This window comes from Amborella trichopoda, chromosome 7 (genome assembly GCF_054954075.1).
Source record: "Amborella trichopoda isolate Santa Cruz 75 chromosome 7, AtrichopodaSantaCruz75HAP2 v2.0, whole genome shotgun sequence".
Classification (NCBI taxonomy): domain Eukaryota; kingdom Viridiplantae; phylum Streptophyta; class Magnoliopsida; order Amborellales; family Amborellaceae; genus Amborella; species Amborella trichopoda.
In genome coordinates, this window is record NC_142342.1 from 36,232,837 (window position 1) to 36,249,957 (window position 17,121).

General features: G+C 36.1%; 1 protein-coding gene across 4 annotated transcripts; it reads left to right on the forward strand.

Annotated features, from left to right (window-relative positions):
- Positions 1-1,458: 1,458 nt before the first annotated feature.
- On the forward strand, positions 1,459-15,888 carry LOC18422743 (ABC transporter G family member 28). 4 transcript variants are annotated; one of them, XM_020670042.2, is made up of 14 exons: positions 1,459-2,028; positions 3,420-3,493; positions 5,376-5,651; positions 7,100-7,163; positions 7,267-7,413; positions 7,615-7,649; positions 7,826-7,899; positions 8,118-9,049; positions 9,681-9,977; positions 12,559-13,047; positions 13,276-13,424; positions 14,269-14,558; positions 14,679-14,812; positions 15,619-15,888. In XM_020670042.2, exons 1-14 carry the CDS (start codon positions 1,817-1,819, stop codon positions 15,773-15,775), a joined length of 3,330 nt encoding a protein of 1,109 aa, XP_020525701.1. In that variant the 5' UTR covers positions 1,459-1,816; the 3' UTR covers positions 15,776-15,888. The 4 variants fall into 4 exon arrangements, with proteins under 4 accessions (XP_020525701.1, XP_020525704.1, XP_088727995.1 ...); XM_020670045.2 differs by lacking the exons at positions 14,269-14,558; positions 14,679-14,812 and having other exon boundaries at positions 1,498-2,028; XM_088871869.1 differs by lacking the exons at positions 1,459-2,028; positions 3,420-3,493 and having other exon boundaries at positions 5,528-5,651; positions 7,267-7,409.
- Positions 15,889-17,121: the final 1,233 nt, after the last annotated feature.

A 17,121-nucleotide genomic window follows, 5' to 3' on the forward strand; every position in this document is an offset into this window, starting at 1 on the left:
CCCACTATTGACCCAAGACTTGGTTGATTGCTATATTGCCACACACTGTTTCAGTTTTCTACTTTTTAAAGCATCAATTCAAGGTGATGTTTTGGGTCAGTAATCACACACATATATTTAAACATCAAGCAGCCAATTGATGCATTGAATCTGTTTATTTATTACTCAGGTCAACAATGTCGGCTTAAGCTTGTGCCAAAAAAATACCAGTGCCATATTCCAAGGACAGTTGTATTTACTGTAGGAAAAAGTTTATATAAAGCCGAGGCTCTAATCAATCAAATTACAGCTCACCTCGAAAATTTTACTGGTTGTTTTGATACTGAAATATCCTCAAATTGATCATCTCCATATAAAGATGCATGTACATGAGAAAAAAAATGGATTTCAAGTTTTGGAAATAGCGCTTATTGTAACGCATTTTTGGACTGTCAATTTTCAAGATTTTCAACTTTTCATAAATCTACTTGATCTACGCTGTTTTTAAAACTTTAAATTTTTATAATTAAATATTTAAATATATTTTAAAGCAATCACAAAGATTTCTAGTATTGAAACCATATTTCTCAACGCTATTTGCAAGTGCGCTTTACTTTGATTGTCTAGAGCCATGGCTTTATACAAACCGCACCCTTTTAGTTTATACAGGTGTTTTAAGAAAAAGGGAAGTTCACCTGGATCACCCATCCTGAAAATTGGTTTGAAACGGCAGATCAGCAGTTCGGACCAAACCAGCCAAGTAAATCAGTCAATAAAAAATAAAAAATAGAGAATGAAATAAAAAATAAAAAAATAAAAAATAAGAGGTGGCACCGGATCGGTCAGTTCCTTGATAGAACCAACCGATTTACGATATATGGTTGGTATATGGTTGGAATTGGCTCTAATAGGCACTTTTTAAAACCCTGGCTTACGCTATTCTTTTAATGGTTGGATATCAAAATAGTGGGTACAAACAACAATAAGGAAAATTTTTATATAAGGTCGCAATCTTAAAAGGCAGAATTAAGGTGAAAAATCTATTGAAAAAGACTATTTCGATGTTGGAAAATCTAATTGATCATCTCGATATCTAGATGTATGAGTATGTGAAAAGATAAAGATTTAAAAGATAAAAATCTAATAAGTATTTTTCTAAAGCTTGGGGCACTGCCCTACTAATGAAAAAAAAAATAAAAAAATTAACCTGAAGATTTCATTTTCTATTGAGGAGTAATTTTGAAATTAATAAAAAAAACGGATTAACCGATATTTGTAATTTCCACATAAAAATGAAACATTTTATATTTTACCTAAAATTTTAAAGTCTGTACGGAAATTATTTAAATGAAAATTGAATCGAAAGTTCCAAACTCTTGAGCATTGAAACTCATCTGCAAAATAAATCGTGCTTATATTTTATTTCCAATTCAATCATTTTTTTTTTGTTCTCATTTAATCATTGAACAGGATTATTATTAAATCTTCGAAACTATATATATATATATATATATATATATATATTCATTTGAATTTGACTATATTCATTTGAATTTGACTGCGCTTTTGTTTCTATGTTGACAAATGGCTACAATTTGTGTCCTAAAAATTTGGTTCTCTGAGCTCCAAGACGACAAATTCCCCGCCATTGTAGCACAGCCTGTCCCTTTTACTTCTCCATTAGAAAAAAAAACAGACTTTCTTCCATTAGAAAAAATACAGACTTTCTTTCTTTCCCTTTCCTCGATCAGCTGCAACAGTGGCGGAGGCCCTCAAAAAATCTCTGTAATTCTCCAAAAGGGGAGAATTCGTCAGAAAGCCTTTGAAAATTTGAACAATGAGGCTCAGGATCTGCTTGTTTATCGCCGTTTTGGGCCTGGTTTTAGGGCTTTCTCCAGGTGTTCATTCTCAGGATGATGGTTCCAGCCCTGGAAAGGACCAAGCTGTTACCGCTCTCGTTGCTAGCCTTATTTTCAACAGGCTCTCTAATCTTACTGGTAGTCTCGCCGGAGAGATCACTACCCACTTTGGATTTTGCATAAAAGATGTGTAAGTTTTTTTTTCTCCTTTATTTAGTTGTTGTTGTTTCGCCTTATTGGAGGAAATTTATCAAAATGCACCTAAGAGATGAACAATTAAACATTTTGCTAATTGCTTTTATATTTAATTTCAAATTTCCATCAAATTGCACATGATCATGAGCTGGATCAGTTGAAATGGGTGAGATGTTAAATAATTAATGAGTTAGGTGTACTTTGATAAATTTCCCCATTTATATTGTGAATTTTGGTTTTCTTTTGTCCTTCCTTTTTCAGAAATGTAGGTAGGATTTGAGCTTTGGTTTTTCAAATGGTTTGAGCTTGAATTTGTTTCCATTTTTGAATGTACGAGAATCTATGAAATGCTGTTATTTCTTTGAGTTGTTTGAGCTTTATTTGAATAAAGTGGAGTTGGTGAAATGCTGTGTTTTCATAGGTTGTTGTTTCGTTTTTTTGAAGTGCTGTGTTTTTTTGAAATTGCTGAAATGCGGGTTCTTTTTTGGTTTTGTTTTTTGAATTCTTTGATTTTGTTTGACTAAGTTGAAATTAAACCAAATGTAGGATTTTTCTGTTTATTTGTTTATTTATTTTTGAAGGGGTTGAGTTTATTTTGAATGAATTGGAAAAATCTCAATGTGATTTTCCTTTTTGATTGATCTGGTGAAAGTGTTTCTGTGAGTTTCTTGTGAATTTACCAATCTGTGGTTTCTGCAGGAAGAGCTCAATTTAGGTCTATCATTTCTTAATTTTTTTTATTTGTTCTTTTCCCTGTAAAAATAGTTTTATAGATTATTATACCCTATAAATAATCCTTCAGGATGCTTTTTCATATTTTCTTGGATAGAAATGTGGTTTGAACCATGTAGTTCGGATGAGGTACTGGCAAGGTATATGGTTCTCTGTGCTGGATGGGGAATCTACAACAAATGATTCTGTATTTTTTTCTCTAGTTCTTTTATAATATTTAACTTGACTGGGTAGAAGTTAAAACATGCGAGCATGCAAGATGGTTATGGTTCTAGAAAAGATGTGTATGGGAATTTTTCTCTTGGTTTTTTAAATATGAAACCGTACTTTGTTTTTCTGGAATAATCTATGCTCAATTTAGTTTTGAATTGGAGAATGTTGAAATTATGTATTGAAAGCTCCTTTTATATCAAAACATCGTCAGAAGTACCCAAAGCGCAGTTAGTTCAGAACGATGTAGGGATTTATAGAAAATGTAGGGATTTAAGACTTTATTATGTTTTGCCCCTTCTTTTTATTTTCTTTTTTGATTTTTTGCAGAAATGATGAGTTTTATTGTTGGAGGTGACATTTTTTGTTTATTCCTCCCTTCATTTTTATTTTATTTTTTGTTACAAGTTTCTTGTTTTGAACGTTTTCTTCCTCATTTTGCAGGCAAAAGGACTGGAATGGTGCTTTCAATTTTTCATCAGATTTGACTTTCTTAACAACATGCATGAAGGTTAATGGTATGAGATGCTGATTCAATTTAGTTTTACTTCTCATGAATCCTGTAATTGATATTGCGAATTGCATTGGAATCTTAAGCTGTTTTTAACTTAATCGGAGCATTTAGCTTCATATAATTTCAATATCTAACTTCATAAGAAACTGTAAAAATTTCTTGAGTTCCGACATATGCATGAAAGTCTGATCTGCCTGGCCAACATATGGATTGGATTAATAGGGTTGATAACTTTAGCAGGCTGTTATTGATGAAGGAAAATTCTACATGATGTTGAAGAAAGAAACCCGGAAGTACTTATTGAGTTTTAGAAATCTTGGTATAATCCAAAATGCGAGTCCTTCCTCATTCTTGCCGTGGCATAATCACAATTAATAGTGTTGTGATGAATATTAACATTGAACTTGCTGGATGGATGTTAGAGATATGCTGAACTGGGGAGCATATTTTTCTCAATTGATGCCTACAAGATATGGCATCAAGTTCCCTTTACAGCAAGGTTCACGTAAAGGTGGGAGGATTCTTCTCTTTTAGTTTCACACATCATGTAAATGCCCTTGCTTATTTTTCCAAGGTTTTGCCCCATGTTTGGACTTTTGAATGTTTTGCAAAATCTGATGTTTGGACTTTTGAATGTTTTTCAAAATCTGATGTTATAAATGGCTTGAAAATGCGTTTGGGGGATTTGCATCTATTTTTCTCACAGGCTGTAGGAAAATTGCAAGCCTTTTGGTTCTTGATGGATTTCAGTGTAAGAGATTCTTTGGCCTCTCTAGCAAGTGGCTGTTGTACTTAAAACCTTTATCAGATAAGAGGAGTGGGTGCACCCACAAGTATCCCAAAATTTTATCAATTTTTGTATGTAGGCCTCTGGCTCACAGTCCTAAGTTTTTGGCCTGAGACCACGTATGAATTAGAAGTTTCTCTTATTCCCGATTTTCCAGACAAAAACCTGGATGCAGATGAAGCCTCATTGACTAGAGACCCAAGACGAGTCTCACATTGCTGTGAAAAGCCTTAAAGAATTGTGTTCTTCCACACAGTTAAGAGCTTTTCCTAAATTGATAGGGACATGCTGAACCTCCGGGGATTACATCAAAACTTGTTTGGATCACATTCTATAACAATGGATGCGTAACAGTCCCATAATCAACTGAAACAAGTGGAACATACAATCTTGTTTTCCTTCTTTTCGTCTTGTGTGTGTGTGTGCGTGCATGTGTGCGTGCGCATGTGTATGTGCATGCATGTGTGCATTCGTGTGTGCTTGCGTGAGGGTGTGTGTATTTTTAACAGCATGTATGCTTCAATTGATGAAACCAAAATGTGATATCTTAATTAAGATTTTTAAATTCCTTTTCTGTTTGTGTTACTATGAGAAAAGTTTCAGTAGATAATTTTTTGCCATTGAGCATGGGACCAGGAGTGTGCATGCGTGCATGTGTGTGTGTGTGTGGGCATGTGCATGTGCATGTGCATGTGTGTATTTTTAACAGCTTGTACGCCTCACTTGATGAAATCAAAATGTGATATTTTAGATAATTTATGAGTTTTAAATTCTTTTTCTGTTTGAGTTACTATGAGAAACGTTTCAGTAGATAACTTTTTGCCATTGAGCAAGGGACCAGGAGTGTGCACCATATTGGTCTTTTCTATGATATGAAGTTTGAACTCAAGAGCTTGTTTGTGGTTTAACTGGAAATATTGGAAAGTTGTTCATGCCACTAACTCTGTATTTAATCATCCTAAGCTTTATAGGAACTAGAGAACATGGGATTGAACTATTTTCCTATAATATGACCTTTGTGTACTTCCTTTAATTGTTAATATTTTCACTATTTATCTCAGTCCCAGACTTCCAATGACTAACTTGATTTGACGAACAGGGGATCTCATGCAACGCCTTTGTACTGCAGCAGAAATAAAGTTATACTTTAGTAGCTTCTATGCAAGTGGAGGAAAGAGTACCAATTACTTGAAGCCTAATAAGAACTGTAATTTAACTTCATGGATCCCTGGATGTGAACCAGGGTGGGCGTGCAGTGTGGGTGTTGATGAGAAGGTTTCTCTCCGTGATTCCAATACTATACCTACTAGAATACTGGATTCCAAGCCTTGTTGCTCGGGTTTCTTCTGCCCCCGTGGTTTAACTTGCATGATACGTGAGTACATACAAGTTTGCTTGAATTAATTTTTGGACTGATCTTTTAGTAATTCTATGATACTTGCCTAGTTTTTTCTACAAACTGAAACCTAGGGTTTCTTACTACATTTGATATTTAGAGGACAGATTCAGCCGCTCACCTTTTCAATAAACATTGTATGTGGTCAAATCATTGGCACAATTGTGTTCTTACCCATGTTTTGGGTGGTAAAGAAAAAAGCATTCGTTGGATAACTGGAAAATTTTGGTTGGCTGAATCTGACGCCATACTTCTTATGAGGACCGCAATATCAAAGCACTTTAATTTGTTATTTATAAGTTTTCACATTGAAGTTTTCATCTGGAGGTTAGTAAAAAAATTTCTGGTTTTGGTATTTCTAGTGACTCATGGCCATGTTTACATACTTCATTTCTTGTCATGAGATGATGCTTTACTAATTATTAACTGCCAATCTTTGTTTTATTTAGTTTCCCTATTTATTAAGGTCCGTAGTACTTGATAAGTACTCTTTTTTTTTTAAATTGCTCTGTATTTTTGAAAGGAAGATTACCTCGAATATCATTGAATACTTGAAATGATATGATTCTTCTCCCCCTCCCCCCAACAAAGAAAAAGGAAAGCTGGACATGTCTAATTTGAAAACTGCCATGATCACTGAACCTACTACATAACTGCAACTACAATCAGTAACTAAACAAAAAGAACATGAATATAATAAAAATAGTACTGATGAGGAGCCTACGAACAGTAATGCCGTGAGGAAAATAATGGTTCCTTATTTGTATTGGAAATGGGTGCTGGCTACCATGGGTTCGCTTCTGTTGGAGATTTCTGTGTCACTTACCTTGTTCAGTGGTGGAGTTCCTTGCTTAATTGGTGGGGAGGGAACCTTAGGCATCAGCCTAATCCCTTTTGGTTGTAACTGCCACCCTTGACCTTTAGATGACTGCTTTGGTTCCCGGTGAGGTCTAGGCACCCTTTCTGGTAAAAACCTTCAAAGAACTTGGGTTCTGCTAAGGAACTCTCACTTTTGGATGTCTCAATAATATGTGATTACCTGCACACTTTTTTCTGTTAAGATAGGTTCTACACTTCTACCACCTCGATTTTGTTTCTGGTTTTCACCTAGTAATCTTCATAGAGTCAAAAGCATTTGTATGAAATTGAATGTTGCAATGTTCATGAATCAAGATCCCTAAGTAATCTGATTTCAATCAGTAGATATGGCCAATTTGTTTTTGAAGAATCAGGTAATGAGAAAAATGACAAGAAAAATATAGAAATGATCTGATGACTGAAACTGTATTCTTTGGTCTTGAAGCTATTACTCTGCATGTTCTGCTATCTTGTTTGTTAATTTTGCTGTTACAATATTTACAACTGTTTGGTGCAGTTATTTCATTACTGCCTTCTAATTAATTTTTAACTCTTTGTTGCAACTGAAGCTTGCCCTTTAGGTGCATACTGCCCGAAAGCTAAACTCAACCGCACTACTGGAATTTGTGAACCGTAAGTGGATTATTCAGCTTGAATAATTTGTTGTTTTTCCCAATTTATGTTGTTATTTTGGTCACTTTGAAATCTATACCTGTTCATGTTTTGAAAATGGCAGGTATCGATACCAGCTGCCTCCTGGAAACTTTAACCATACCTGTGGTGGAGCAGATATATGGGCTGATGTTGGACACAGTAGTGAATTGTTCTGTTCAGCAGGATCTTACTGCCCAAGTACCACTGCCAAAGTTCCTTGCAGTAGTGGGTATTGTTTTTCCTCCTCATTACTTTTTCATGCTTCTATTATATAATATACATTTCGCAAGAACTAAGTATATATTGTTCTATATGGTTTTCTTTAAATGGATATTATACATTGCTATTTTCTTCGTAGAATATATGTTCTGTTATCTTTTTTATCCTTTTGAGTTCTTTGCACTAACTGGACAATTCGTGTGTGATGCAGGCATTACTGCAGGATGGGTTCTACATCTGAGAAAAGTAAGTTCCTTTTCGTAAAATTAGAAGCAAAATTATTGCCCAGTTGTATCTATTTGATTATTGACTATCCAACTTGAGAGTATCATGTCCGCTTACCCTTACAGGAACTTCAACAAGTTCATGTAGCTTATTTAATCTGTGCCTTCCTGTGCTACTTCACTATGGATAATTTTCAGGGTGTTTCAAGCTGACAACTTGTGATCCAAACACCGCAAATCAAAATATTCATGCATATGGAGTCATGCTCATTGTAAGTGTTCATCCATTTATGGTTCTTATTGCATTTCCTTGTGCCCTCCTCAATTAGGAAATATTCTTAGGCCAAAAATACCTTAATCTGTAGAGGAAAGAGTTTTGACTACTTTGTTTTCCTTCCTTTTTTTGTCTCTAGAAAAAAGGTAGCTTTCTCTATTCACTTGCTCAAGTTTCTTCATTCTGATTAGAGAAAGTAACACTTGATAACCTCAGGCTGCTGTGAGCACATTACTCCTCATAATTTACAACTGTTCCGACCAAGTCCTTACTACTCGGGAAAGAAGAGTAGCCTTATCCCGAGACGCTGCCATGAGGAATGCAAGAGAGACTGCACAGGCACGAGAGAGGTGGAAGACTGCAAAAGACATTGCTAAGAAGCATGCAATTGGTTTGCAAACACAACTCTCTCGTACATTTTCTCGTAAGCGATCTGTAAGGCAGGACAATGAACTCAAGGTCCTAGGTTATCCTAAGCCTCCTGGGCCAGAGGATTCCTTATTGCCAACTTTGCCTCTTAATATTGCATCTTCCTCTAAGCAATCATCTGCACCCTCAACTTCAAAGAAAAAGGAGCCGAGTAGTCTAACTAAAATGATGCGCGCTCTTGAAGATGATCCTGATAGTAATGAAGGCTTCAATCTTGACATTGGGGACAGAAATATTAGAAAGAATATGCCAAAACCTAAAACCATGCAAACTCGCAGTCAGATTTTTAAATATGCGTACGGTCAACTTGAAAAAGAGAAGGCCATGCAACAACAGAACAAGAACCTTACTTTTTCAGGTGTTATTTCCATGGCTACTGATAGTGAAATCAGGACAAGACCTATAATTGAGCTTGCATTCAAAGATCTAACCCTCACTCTCAAAGGGAAGAAAAAACATCTCCTGAGATGTGTAACTGGAAAGATTATGCCCGGTCGTGTTACTGCTGTTATGGGTCCATCTGGGGCTGGAAAGACAACCTTTCTTAATGCTTTGGCAGGCAAAGCAACTGGCTGTACAATGTCAGGGTTGATCCTAATAAATGGGCAGATAGAATCAATCCATTCATACAAGAAAATCATTGGCTTTGTCCCACAAGATGATATTGTGCATGGGAACTTGACCGTAGAGGAGAATCTCTGGTTCAGTGCTAGGTGTAGGTATGTGCTTGTGGCTATCACTGTTCTTTGTTTGTGTTATGTTCTATTTAATCTCTTTTGGCTATGCGTGTGTGTGCGTGCGCACTAGGTGTAGGTATGTGCTTGTGGCTTTTGTTGTCTTTGCTTGTCTTATGTTCTATTTAATCTCTTTTGGCCGTGTGCGTGCGTATACCTGCATGCGTGTGTGTGACCAGTAAATTGGATTGATTTGGCAAATTATGCGGGAATTACATTCATAGTTTTCCTCCATCTTCACCAATACATATGTTTGGTCAGTGCCTTTTAGGTCTCTTCATGGAGATTGACTTTTTTCATCTTCTGTAGACTTCTAGCATACCTATTCAGCTATTCCACTATTCCAAGTAGAATGAATTTTGATCGCTCCGAATAATACAAAATGATAAGTTACATTTCTCAGAGTCAGGAGTGAGGTTCCTACTCTGTGATAACAAGTTCTCAAATCAGTTTGTTTTAGTGATGATTTTATCTTATTGTTTTGAAGCTTTTCAGTATCTGTATTTCTCTTCTCTTTTTCCTTCTTATATTGTTATGGGTGATTATTTGAAGTCCCTATCCTATGTGAGCTGAATGGTGCTTACCTTCTCTGTTTTGTTATGTTCTTTATTTGAAGACTTTCTGCGGACATGCCAAAAGCTGACAAAGTTCTAGTTGTTGAACGAGTCGTCGAGGCCTTGGGGTTACAGAATGTACGAGATTCGTTGGTTGGTACTGTGGAAAAGCGGGGCATTTCTGGTGGACAAAGAAAACGTGTGAATGTGGGACTGGAAATGGTCATGGAACCATCATTATTGATTCTAGATGAACCAACATCTGGTTTAGACAGTTCTTCTTCCCTATTGCTTCTTAGAGCTCTTCGTCGTGAAGCTCTTGAGGGTGTGAACATAAGCATGGTGGTCCATCAACCTAGGTATCTACGCATAATTATTTCAATTTTGTTTTGTATAATGTAGTTATTTTTTTCTATTGAAGAAGGCAGGGATGATATAGCTACTTCATTCTTGCAGCAATTTACATGTGCAATTATCCAACTGAATGTGTTTTTTCATCCACTCACATGCACACATGCATGCCATTTGGGATTTGTGATAGTGTTTAGGCCCACAATCGTAAATGTTGACTGACAGAAGATGAATTTTGTATTAATTACACAAACCTTGCATGTTCCAGTGGCATCTTCTAGGGTGGTTAATGGAACATCTCTTAAAAATCACTGGGGTGCTCGTGAAATTTGTTCTGGGGTTACAATATTTGCGGATTTGTATAGCTCATGCACTTATTCACAATTGTTGTTGTTGGTCTTCAGACTTGGCTTACAGGTTTTGTTCATAACATGCTTGCAAAACAAATTTCAAATCAACTTCTAGAAAGTTTGTTTGCAATCATTTTGATGTGGTTAGATTTTTTTTCATTTTATTATTTATAGTGTATGAAATTGAAATATTTTTTCTCCTTTAGGGATATTTGCATAGTTTAGACGGATAGATAGGAATAATTAGGGTGCTAGAATTTAACTGTGTTTGGGATTTTGTGTGTCTAGTTATTAGGGATTTTCCTGCAAATAAATTTTATTGGGTTATTGCAAGTGGATGATAAAATTTAGGAGTGTCTTATAGTCTTGTGAAGAGACATTTTGAAGTGGATCCCTTGCATGCCTTAAGAACTCTCAACTTTTTTATTTACTTATTTATTTATTTATATATCTATGTATTTAATTGTATATTATTACCCTTCCCTAGATCACAATTGATAATATCATATGGTTTATTGAGGTACCCTTGCATCAGTGCATAGGGCCTAGGTTAGCACGAATAGTTAGGACTACATATTTTCCTAGGTTATAAAAAGAAAAAGTTTGAAACAAAATCTCAATGTTGCCAAATACTATTTAGTTGACAACTTGAACATGCCATTGAAACCGATGCAAAGATACATATCATGCCAAGCTAGCAAAAAGTTCTTCCAGTTTCTTTCGCCAAGGACTAAAAAAAGCATCTTGTCTGATGGTTCTCAATACTCATTTGTGGTGTGTTGATTCTACCTCCCATTGCCTCGTTTTTGATAAAGTTGGCAATGTACCTTTATCAATCTTGCATGCGCACCAACACAAGACTCGGTATCCAACACTTGTAACAGTATCTAGTACCTTGGTTAGATGCCTGTGTACTTTTGTTTTAAATGAAATGTTAGTTTTTCTGATATATAATAAAAATTTCATATTATCTTCACATGTGGTTGCTCTTAGCCTTGTGGTAGAGTATAAGGCTCCTATACCATAAGATGCTCTGATTTTGATCTCTGGTTGAGCTGTATTTTCGTATTCATTACACCCTGTGGCTAGAGATGTCAAGACATGTCGAAATGTCGGCACTTTACACCATCCCAATCTGGAGTATTGGAAAAACTCATGCATGTCTCTTCGTGATACACTAGATGGCTATTCTTTGGTCAGCTAGTTGTTACAATAGATTTCCCTAAGGATAGTTATCTTATTTCCAATGTCTTGAATGAAAATCTTGTGCCATTTGTCATCGCGTGTTGTGAAAACTATTGCCTTTTCCTTAAGTTCTCTAGGTGACTACACAACTTCACTCACTGCTTCTTGCTTATCAGGCTGCTTGATTCACAGTTCTCGCAGAATGAATATGCAATAAACACTTGGGGATTTTCTATATGTTTGTGAACCTACACTATGAAAGGGACTGCGGTTCATAACTTGTTTGGTTCAACAAAAAGAAACACATAGTTGCTTGAGTGTCAAAGTTGAATATCAGGCATTTGTTGGAAACACTACTGATGTCATTTGGATTTTACATTTTATCAAATATTGGGTTGCTCATATTTTGTGAGAAAAAGTGCAAGCCATATGGTAGAGATCATATTATTCCCAGCTGACAGGGATCATAGGGAAACTGATTATGATTTTTTGTGGAATAAAACACTTCACAGGGAATCCCATTGCTTAGTTCATTCGTTTCACCCAATATTGTGACACAAGTACAAGGTTGACGCTTCCACGCCAAGTTTGAACCTTCATTGTCCCTTAAGTTTTTTGTAGAGTCTTGAGTTAAACGTAGGGCATCATTTACTTGTTTTTCAGTTAATTACTTCTTTTTCATATATTGTATTGTTGCTTTGTTTTCAACTAATATTTATGTTCCAAATTGATTGATAAATGTCCATATTTCTTGATTGAATGTGAAATTTGTTTTATCCTGGTATGGTTTGAGTTATTTCTTATTACTATTGTGTTAGTACTATTGGATGAACATGGCCAACCTGGATACATTCAATAAATTTTGGGCATCTTGATGTAATTCATGTTGAGTCTGGGACATTTTGGTAAATAATAGTGACACTTCATGTAGTTTCTATCATCAGATGTCTGGGAATGAGTGACCTTCTTTTTTGTCTTGGTTTGGGTCAATATATGCTTAGAGCTACATCATTTCTATTTTCTTCGAACATAAATGAAGTTGGTTCTGTTTCAGCTATGCATTGTTCAAGATGTTTGATGATCTAATATTGCTTGCCAAGGGGGGCCTCACTGTATATCATGGATCAGTAAAAAAAGTTGAAGAGTACTTTGGAAACCTTGGAATTAATGTCCCAGATCGTGTAAATCCACCGGACCACTACATCGACATTTTGGAGGGCATAGCAAAGCCAAATAATCCAAATCTCAATTGTAAAAATCTTCCCATCAGATGGATGCTGCATAATGGATATGAAGTTCCCCCAGATATGCAACATAATCTATCTGGCCTGGATGCACCTGCACGTGGGAATTCACTTAATAATGGTAGTGCTCCTGGTGCTGGCGGGGAAGCCCAATCTTTTGCAGGGGAGCTATGGTCGGATGTTAAATGCAATGTCGAGCTCAAGAGGGACAACATAAAACATAATTTCTTAGTAGTCAAGGATTTGTCTAACCGCATAACAGCTGGCACTACCCAGCAATACAGATACTTTTTAGGGAGGTATATCCAAAATCCTCTTTGTTTAATTTTCTTTTTAGGGAAGTTGGATAACTAGTCTTCAATAAACCTTCAAAACAAACATTCATTTTAAAAAAAGAACTTGAAAACTAGAAATTAATGTGAAAGCAAACAAGGAATGATTTCTATAACATTCATTCCTGCTAAATATTTTACATAACATGTGTACTTTCTGGAATATGCTCATCATATGAACTTTATTTTGTACAGAGTTGGTAAGCAGCGTCTACGAGAAGCTAAGATTCAAGCCGTGGACTATTTGATCTTGTTACTTGCTGGAGCTTGTTTAGGAACACTAGCTAAAGTTAATGATGAAACCATGGGAGCTCTTGGCTACACTTATACTGTCATTGCTGTCTGTAAGTTAAATAGTTGAATGACATCCTTATAGAATTTTTAGCTGATATCTTTTTATATGCAAGAAATCAAAAGATAGTGGAACTTGAGCTTATTATCACGGTTATACTATTGGTGTCCTAGACATAAATTTCATGGCTCACAAGAAACAGCTATCCTTCATGCATTGCCATGTATAGCTGGAAGATAGGGTCATTGGACTTGGTGATTATTTGCTGCATGGCTTTCTATTGTTTATGTAAACCCGTGGCTAGATCTACAATCTGCCTATGGGTTGTAATTCATTTGTTTATCTTTCTTCTACTCAAATATGAATTGGGTTGCCTTCTATTTTAACAATTTTTTGTTCTTCCTTGATTAAATTGGAGATTTTTAAAGCTCACAATTCCAATGGACAACTGTGAACAATTAGTCAATTTCCAAGGAATGAGCACATTTATGTGGTTTTTGGCCCATGCCTGCTAGGTCATTCACTAAAAAACATCGACGCTTGAAATCTTGTGATAGACCTGGCACTTTATGGATAAATTAAATGATGCTCCACCCATGTGGCCATGTCAATGATGTTAACTTGCAGTAAAAGTTAAATGAGATCTTGCTGTTCTAGGAACCGAGAAAACTCTACATATTCCATTTTGAGGTGGACTGTTTTCTTCTTCTTTTTTGTTTTTCGGTTTGTTTTTTGTTTTTTTTTTTTTTTTGCTTTTTTTTTTTTGCACTATAATAGTGGACTGGTTTTCAAGTCATTATTTTAAACTGTTTTTGAACTCATCAAGATTGATGTTCTTGTTTGATATTATCAGTGAGCTATTGTGATCAGTTCCGATGTTATTGAATGAATTGCAGCTCTCTTGTGCAAGATTGCTGCATTGAGAACGTTCGCTCTCGATAAGTTGCACTACTGGAGAGAGAGTGCCTCTGGCATGAGTGGTTTTGCATCTTTTCTTTCAAAGGATACAATAGACCTATTTAATACATTGATAAAGCCTCTCGTCTATCTCTCAATGTTCTATTTCTTCAACAACCCCAGGTCATCCTTTACTGATAATTACATAGTTTTAGTCGCACTAGTCTATTGTGTGACTGGTATTGCCTATGTATTTGCTATCATCCTCGAGCCCGGACCAGCCCAACTGGTAAGTAAGAAGAGTTGATTTTGGATTTCATTACCTTCAAGTTGAGACATGCTTATAACCACACATAGACAACACTTCTTCAATCATTTTGTATTCTAATCCATGAGGTAAATCTTTCAGTGGTCGGTACTCCTCCCCGTTGTTTTAACTCTCATCGCAACACAGCAAAGCCGAAGTGCCATTCTGAAAAACATGGCTAACTTATGTTATCCAAAGTGGGCCTTGGAAGGGTTTGTGATTGCAAATGCTGAGAGGTTTGGCTGCTTTCCAATGCTGATTCTGGTTGTCTTTCTAATGATATTAGTACTATCTTGTGCTATATTTGACACTCAAAATAGTTCTAACATTTAGAATGGGAACTTGGGAAGAGATATTTAGAAATAATAAATAACAAATATCTAATATCGACTACTCTCCTTATGATTCCCTCCTTTCTAGCTTGCACAAGCATAGTTTCTTCATTCACTGAACTTCTTTCTTCACACTCTAATTCTTCCTCCCCATAAACCTGCCACCTATCTCTCTTTATCTCCTACTCTTATCTCTTTCTGCATCTTGTACTCTTGTACCTCTATACTCCCTAGCTGTCTTCCCCCTCCGCAGAAATGTGGCTACACGTTGGTTTTGAGAAAATAGGAATGCTGGGAGTTCATATAGAATTAGACCAGTTGGCAATTTATGAGGCCATCAATTTTGTTTTGTTCCATCCATGGAATAAAGTTGACATTCAGCTAAGTTTCGACAATTATGGGGTTGTCCTATAAAAAATATTTTTGTTTTTGTTTACTAAGTCTTGGTTAGTTTCTCCATTGGACAAATGTCTTCTAGTGCTTTTCTGAAACCTGCCTTGTTTATGCTATTTGTGTGAAAAAATAGTCTTGAAGATTCAATGTTCTTATCCAGTCTATCCTGAAGAATCCATAAGATGTGCCCATTTCTCTAGAAACCATTCTGTAATTCACTGATTTAAGACTTGATTTTTTCTGAAAGAGAAGAATTGTCTTGTTTATCAATTTTTAAATATGTTTAATTACCTTTTGGTTTCTTCTTTTCTTGGCAGATATTCAGGAGTTTGGCTGATAACTCGGTGTGGATCACTAATGCAGAGTGGATACGATCTCAGCGACTGGTATCTCTGTCTCATCGTACTAGTTCTATATGGTGTAATCACACGGATAATAGCTTTTGTTTATATGGTCACCTTCCAAAAGAAGTGAGTCCTTTTGAGTTTCAACATTCTTGTAACATTCTTCTTGTAGTCCTGTAACATTCTTCTTGTAGTGAAATGTATAAAAGGAAATCAGTTTTGATGTGCTCTTTTGCCATGCAATTCAGCTCTAACCTACTATCGACTTGCTTCCTGGTTAAATACACTTTGATTTGATGTTCGAATTCTCTGTCTCTGGCTGATATTTGTGTCAACTGATGTCTCTGATATTACCTAATATATCTGCTCAAATTAAGGCAAGAAAATGTTACTAGAACCTGCCGCTATTGACCCACTGAACGAGTGAGGTGCTGATGAACTGACCTGGTTGTGAGAATATTAAGAAACAAAATTGGAGATTTCTTCTAAAGAAGAAACAAGAGGCTGGCTCAAACCATTTGATTTGGATTAGGTTCAGCGAACCAGACAGTTGAGATGGAGGACCAGCTAGTTCAAGGGGATTGAATCAATTCCTGGTCTGTATCATGCAAAATTGGGTTTCAGTGCCTCATTGGTTATGGATTGCTCCAATAGATTTCTATAGTCATGTGACCAATACTTTCTGAACCATGGGTTGTGGACAGTGATGTACAGGGTGGAATCCCTCTGAACATGATGACTTTGATGGTGAGTCTCACGTTCCATCACTGTCCAAACCATTGATTGGACAATGATGGTCCTAAACATTCCCTATGGTCATGAGGTTTTGAGCATGCCTGGTTCCGCGGTTAATCAAATTTCTTCAGCCTTGTTTGGATGCATATATAATCACCACCCAAGACAGGCTTACATGTGGTTCTAGTTTGAAGACGAGTTTCTCGCTGCTGATATGTACAATGTTGTGCCAATTTTTGCACACAAAAAGGTACTTATCAGTGATGTTTGTCATTTTCTTGAAAGGGACTTTTGCCTCTTATCTCAGGTATGCCCACTGTTTTATGGCTACTCATTGTGATATCCCTACGGGGTCCCTTGGAGCCCAATGTGTGTATTGTTTATAAATACTCTCTCTCTCTCTCTCTCTCTCTCTCTCTCTCTCTCTCTCTCTCTCTCTCTCGATATAGAGAGAGGTTACAAGTGTGTGTTTTACAGTGAGAGATTACAAGGGAGAGGGAGGGGATTCTATTCATTCTTTCATATAAGAAAGCAATGTCAATCACCTCAGCGGTCAACATTTAAAATGGGTAATCAAAGCTCAGTGTGAAATCATTAAGGTTGTAAGCCAGAAAATTAAGAGCAAGACTGTGTAAGCTATGCCTTGAAATTTTTGGTCGAGTCATTCAAATCTCTCTCTCTCTCTCTCTCACTCTCTCTTGGCATTTTAGTAGATTACTCATAATGCCTACAATATTCTGT

Coding starts and splice junctions, on each gene's coding strand:
- LOC18422743 (XM_020670042.2), top strand. CDS start 1,817: ATGAGGCTCAGGATCTGCTTGTTTATCGCCGTTTTGGGCCTGGTTTTA. Junction 7,164..7,266: donor ACTACTGGAATTTGTGAACC/GTAAGTGGATTA, acceptor TGAAAATGGCAG/GTATCGATACCAGCTGCCTC. Junction 14,559..14,678: donor AGCCCGGACCAGCCCAACTG/GTAAGTAAGAAG, acceptor TAAATCTTTCAG/TGGTCGGTACTCCTCCCCGT.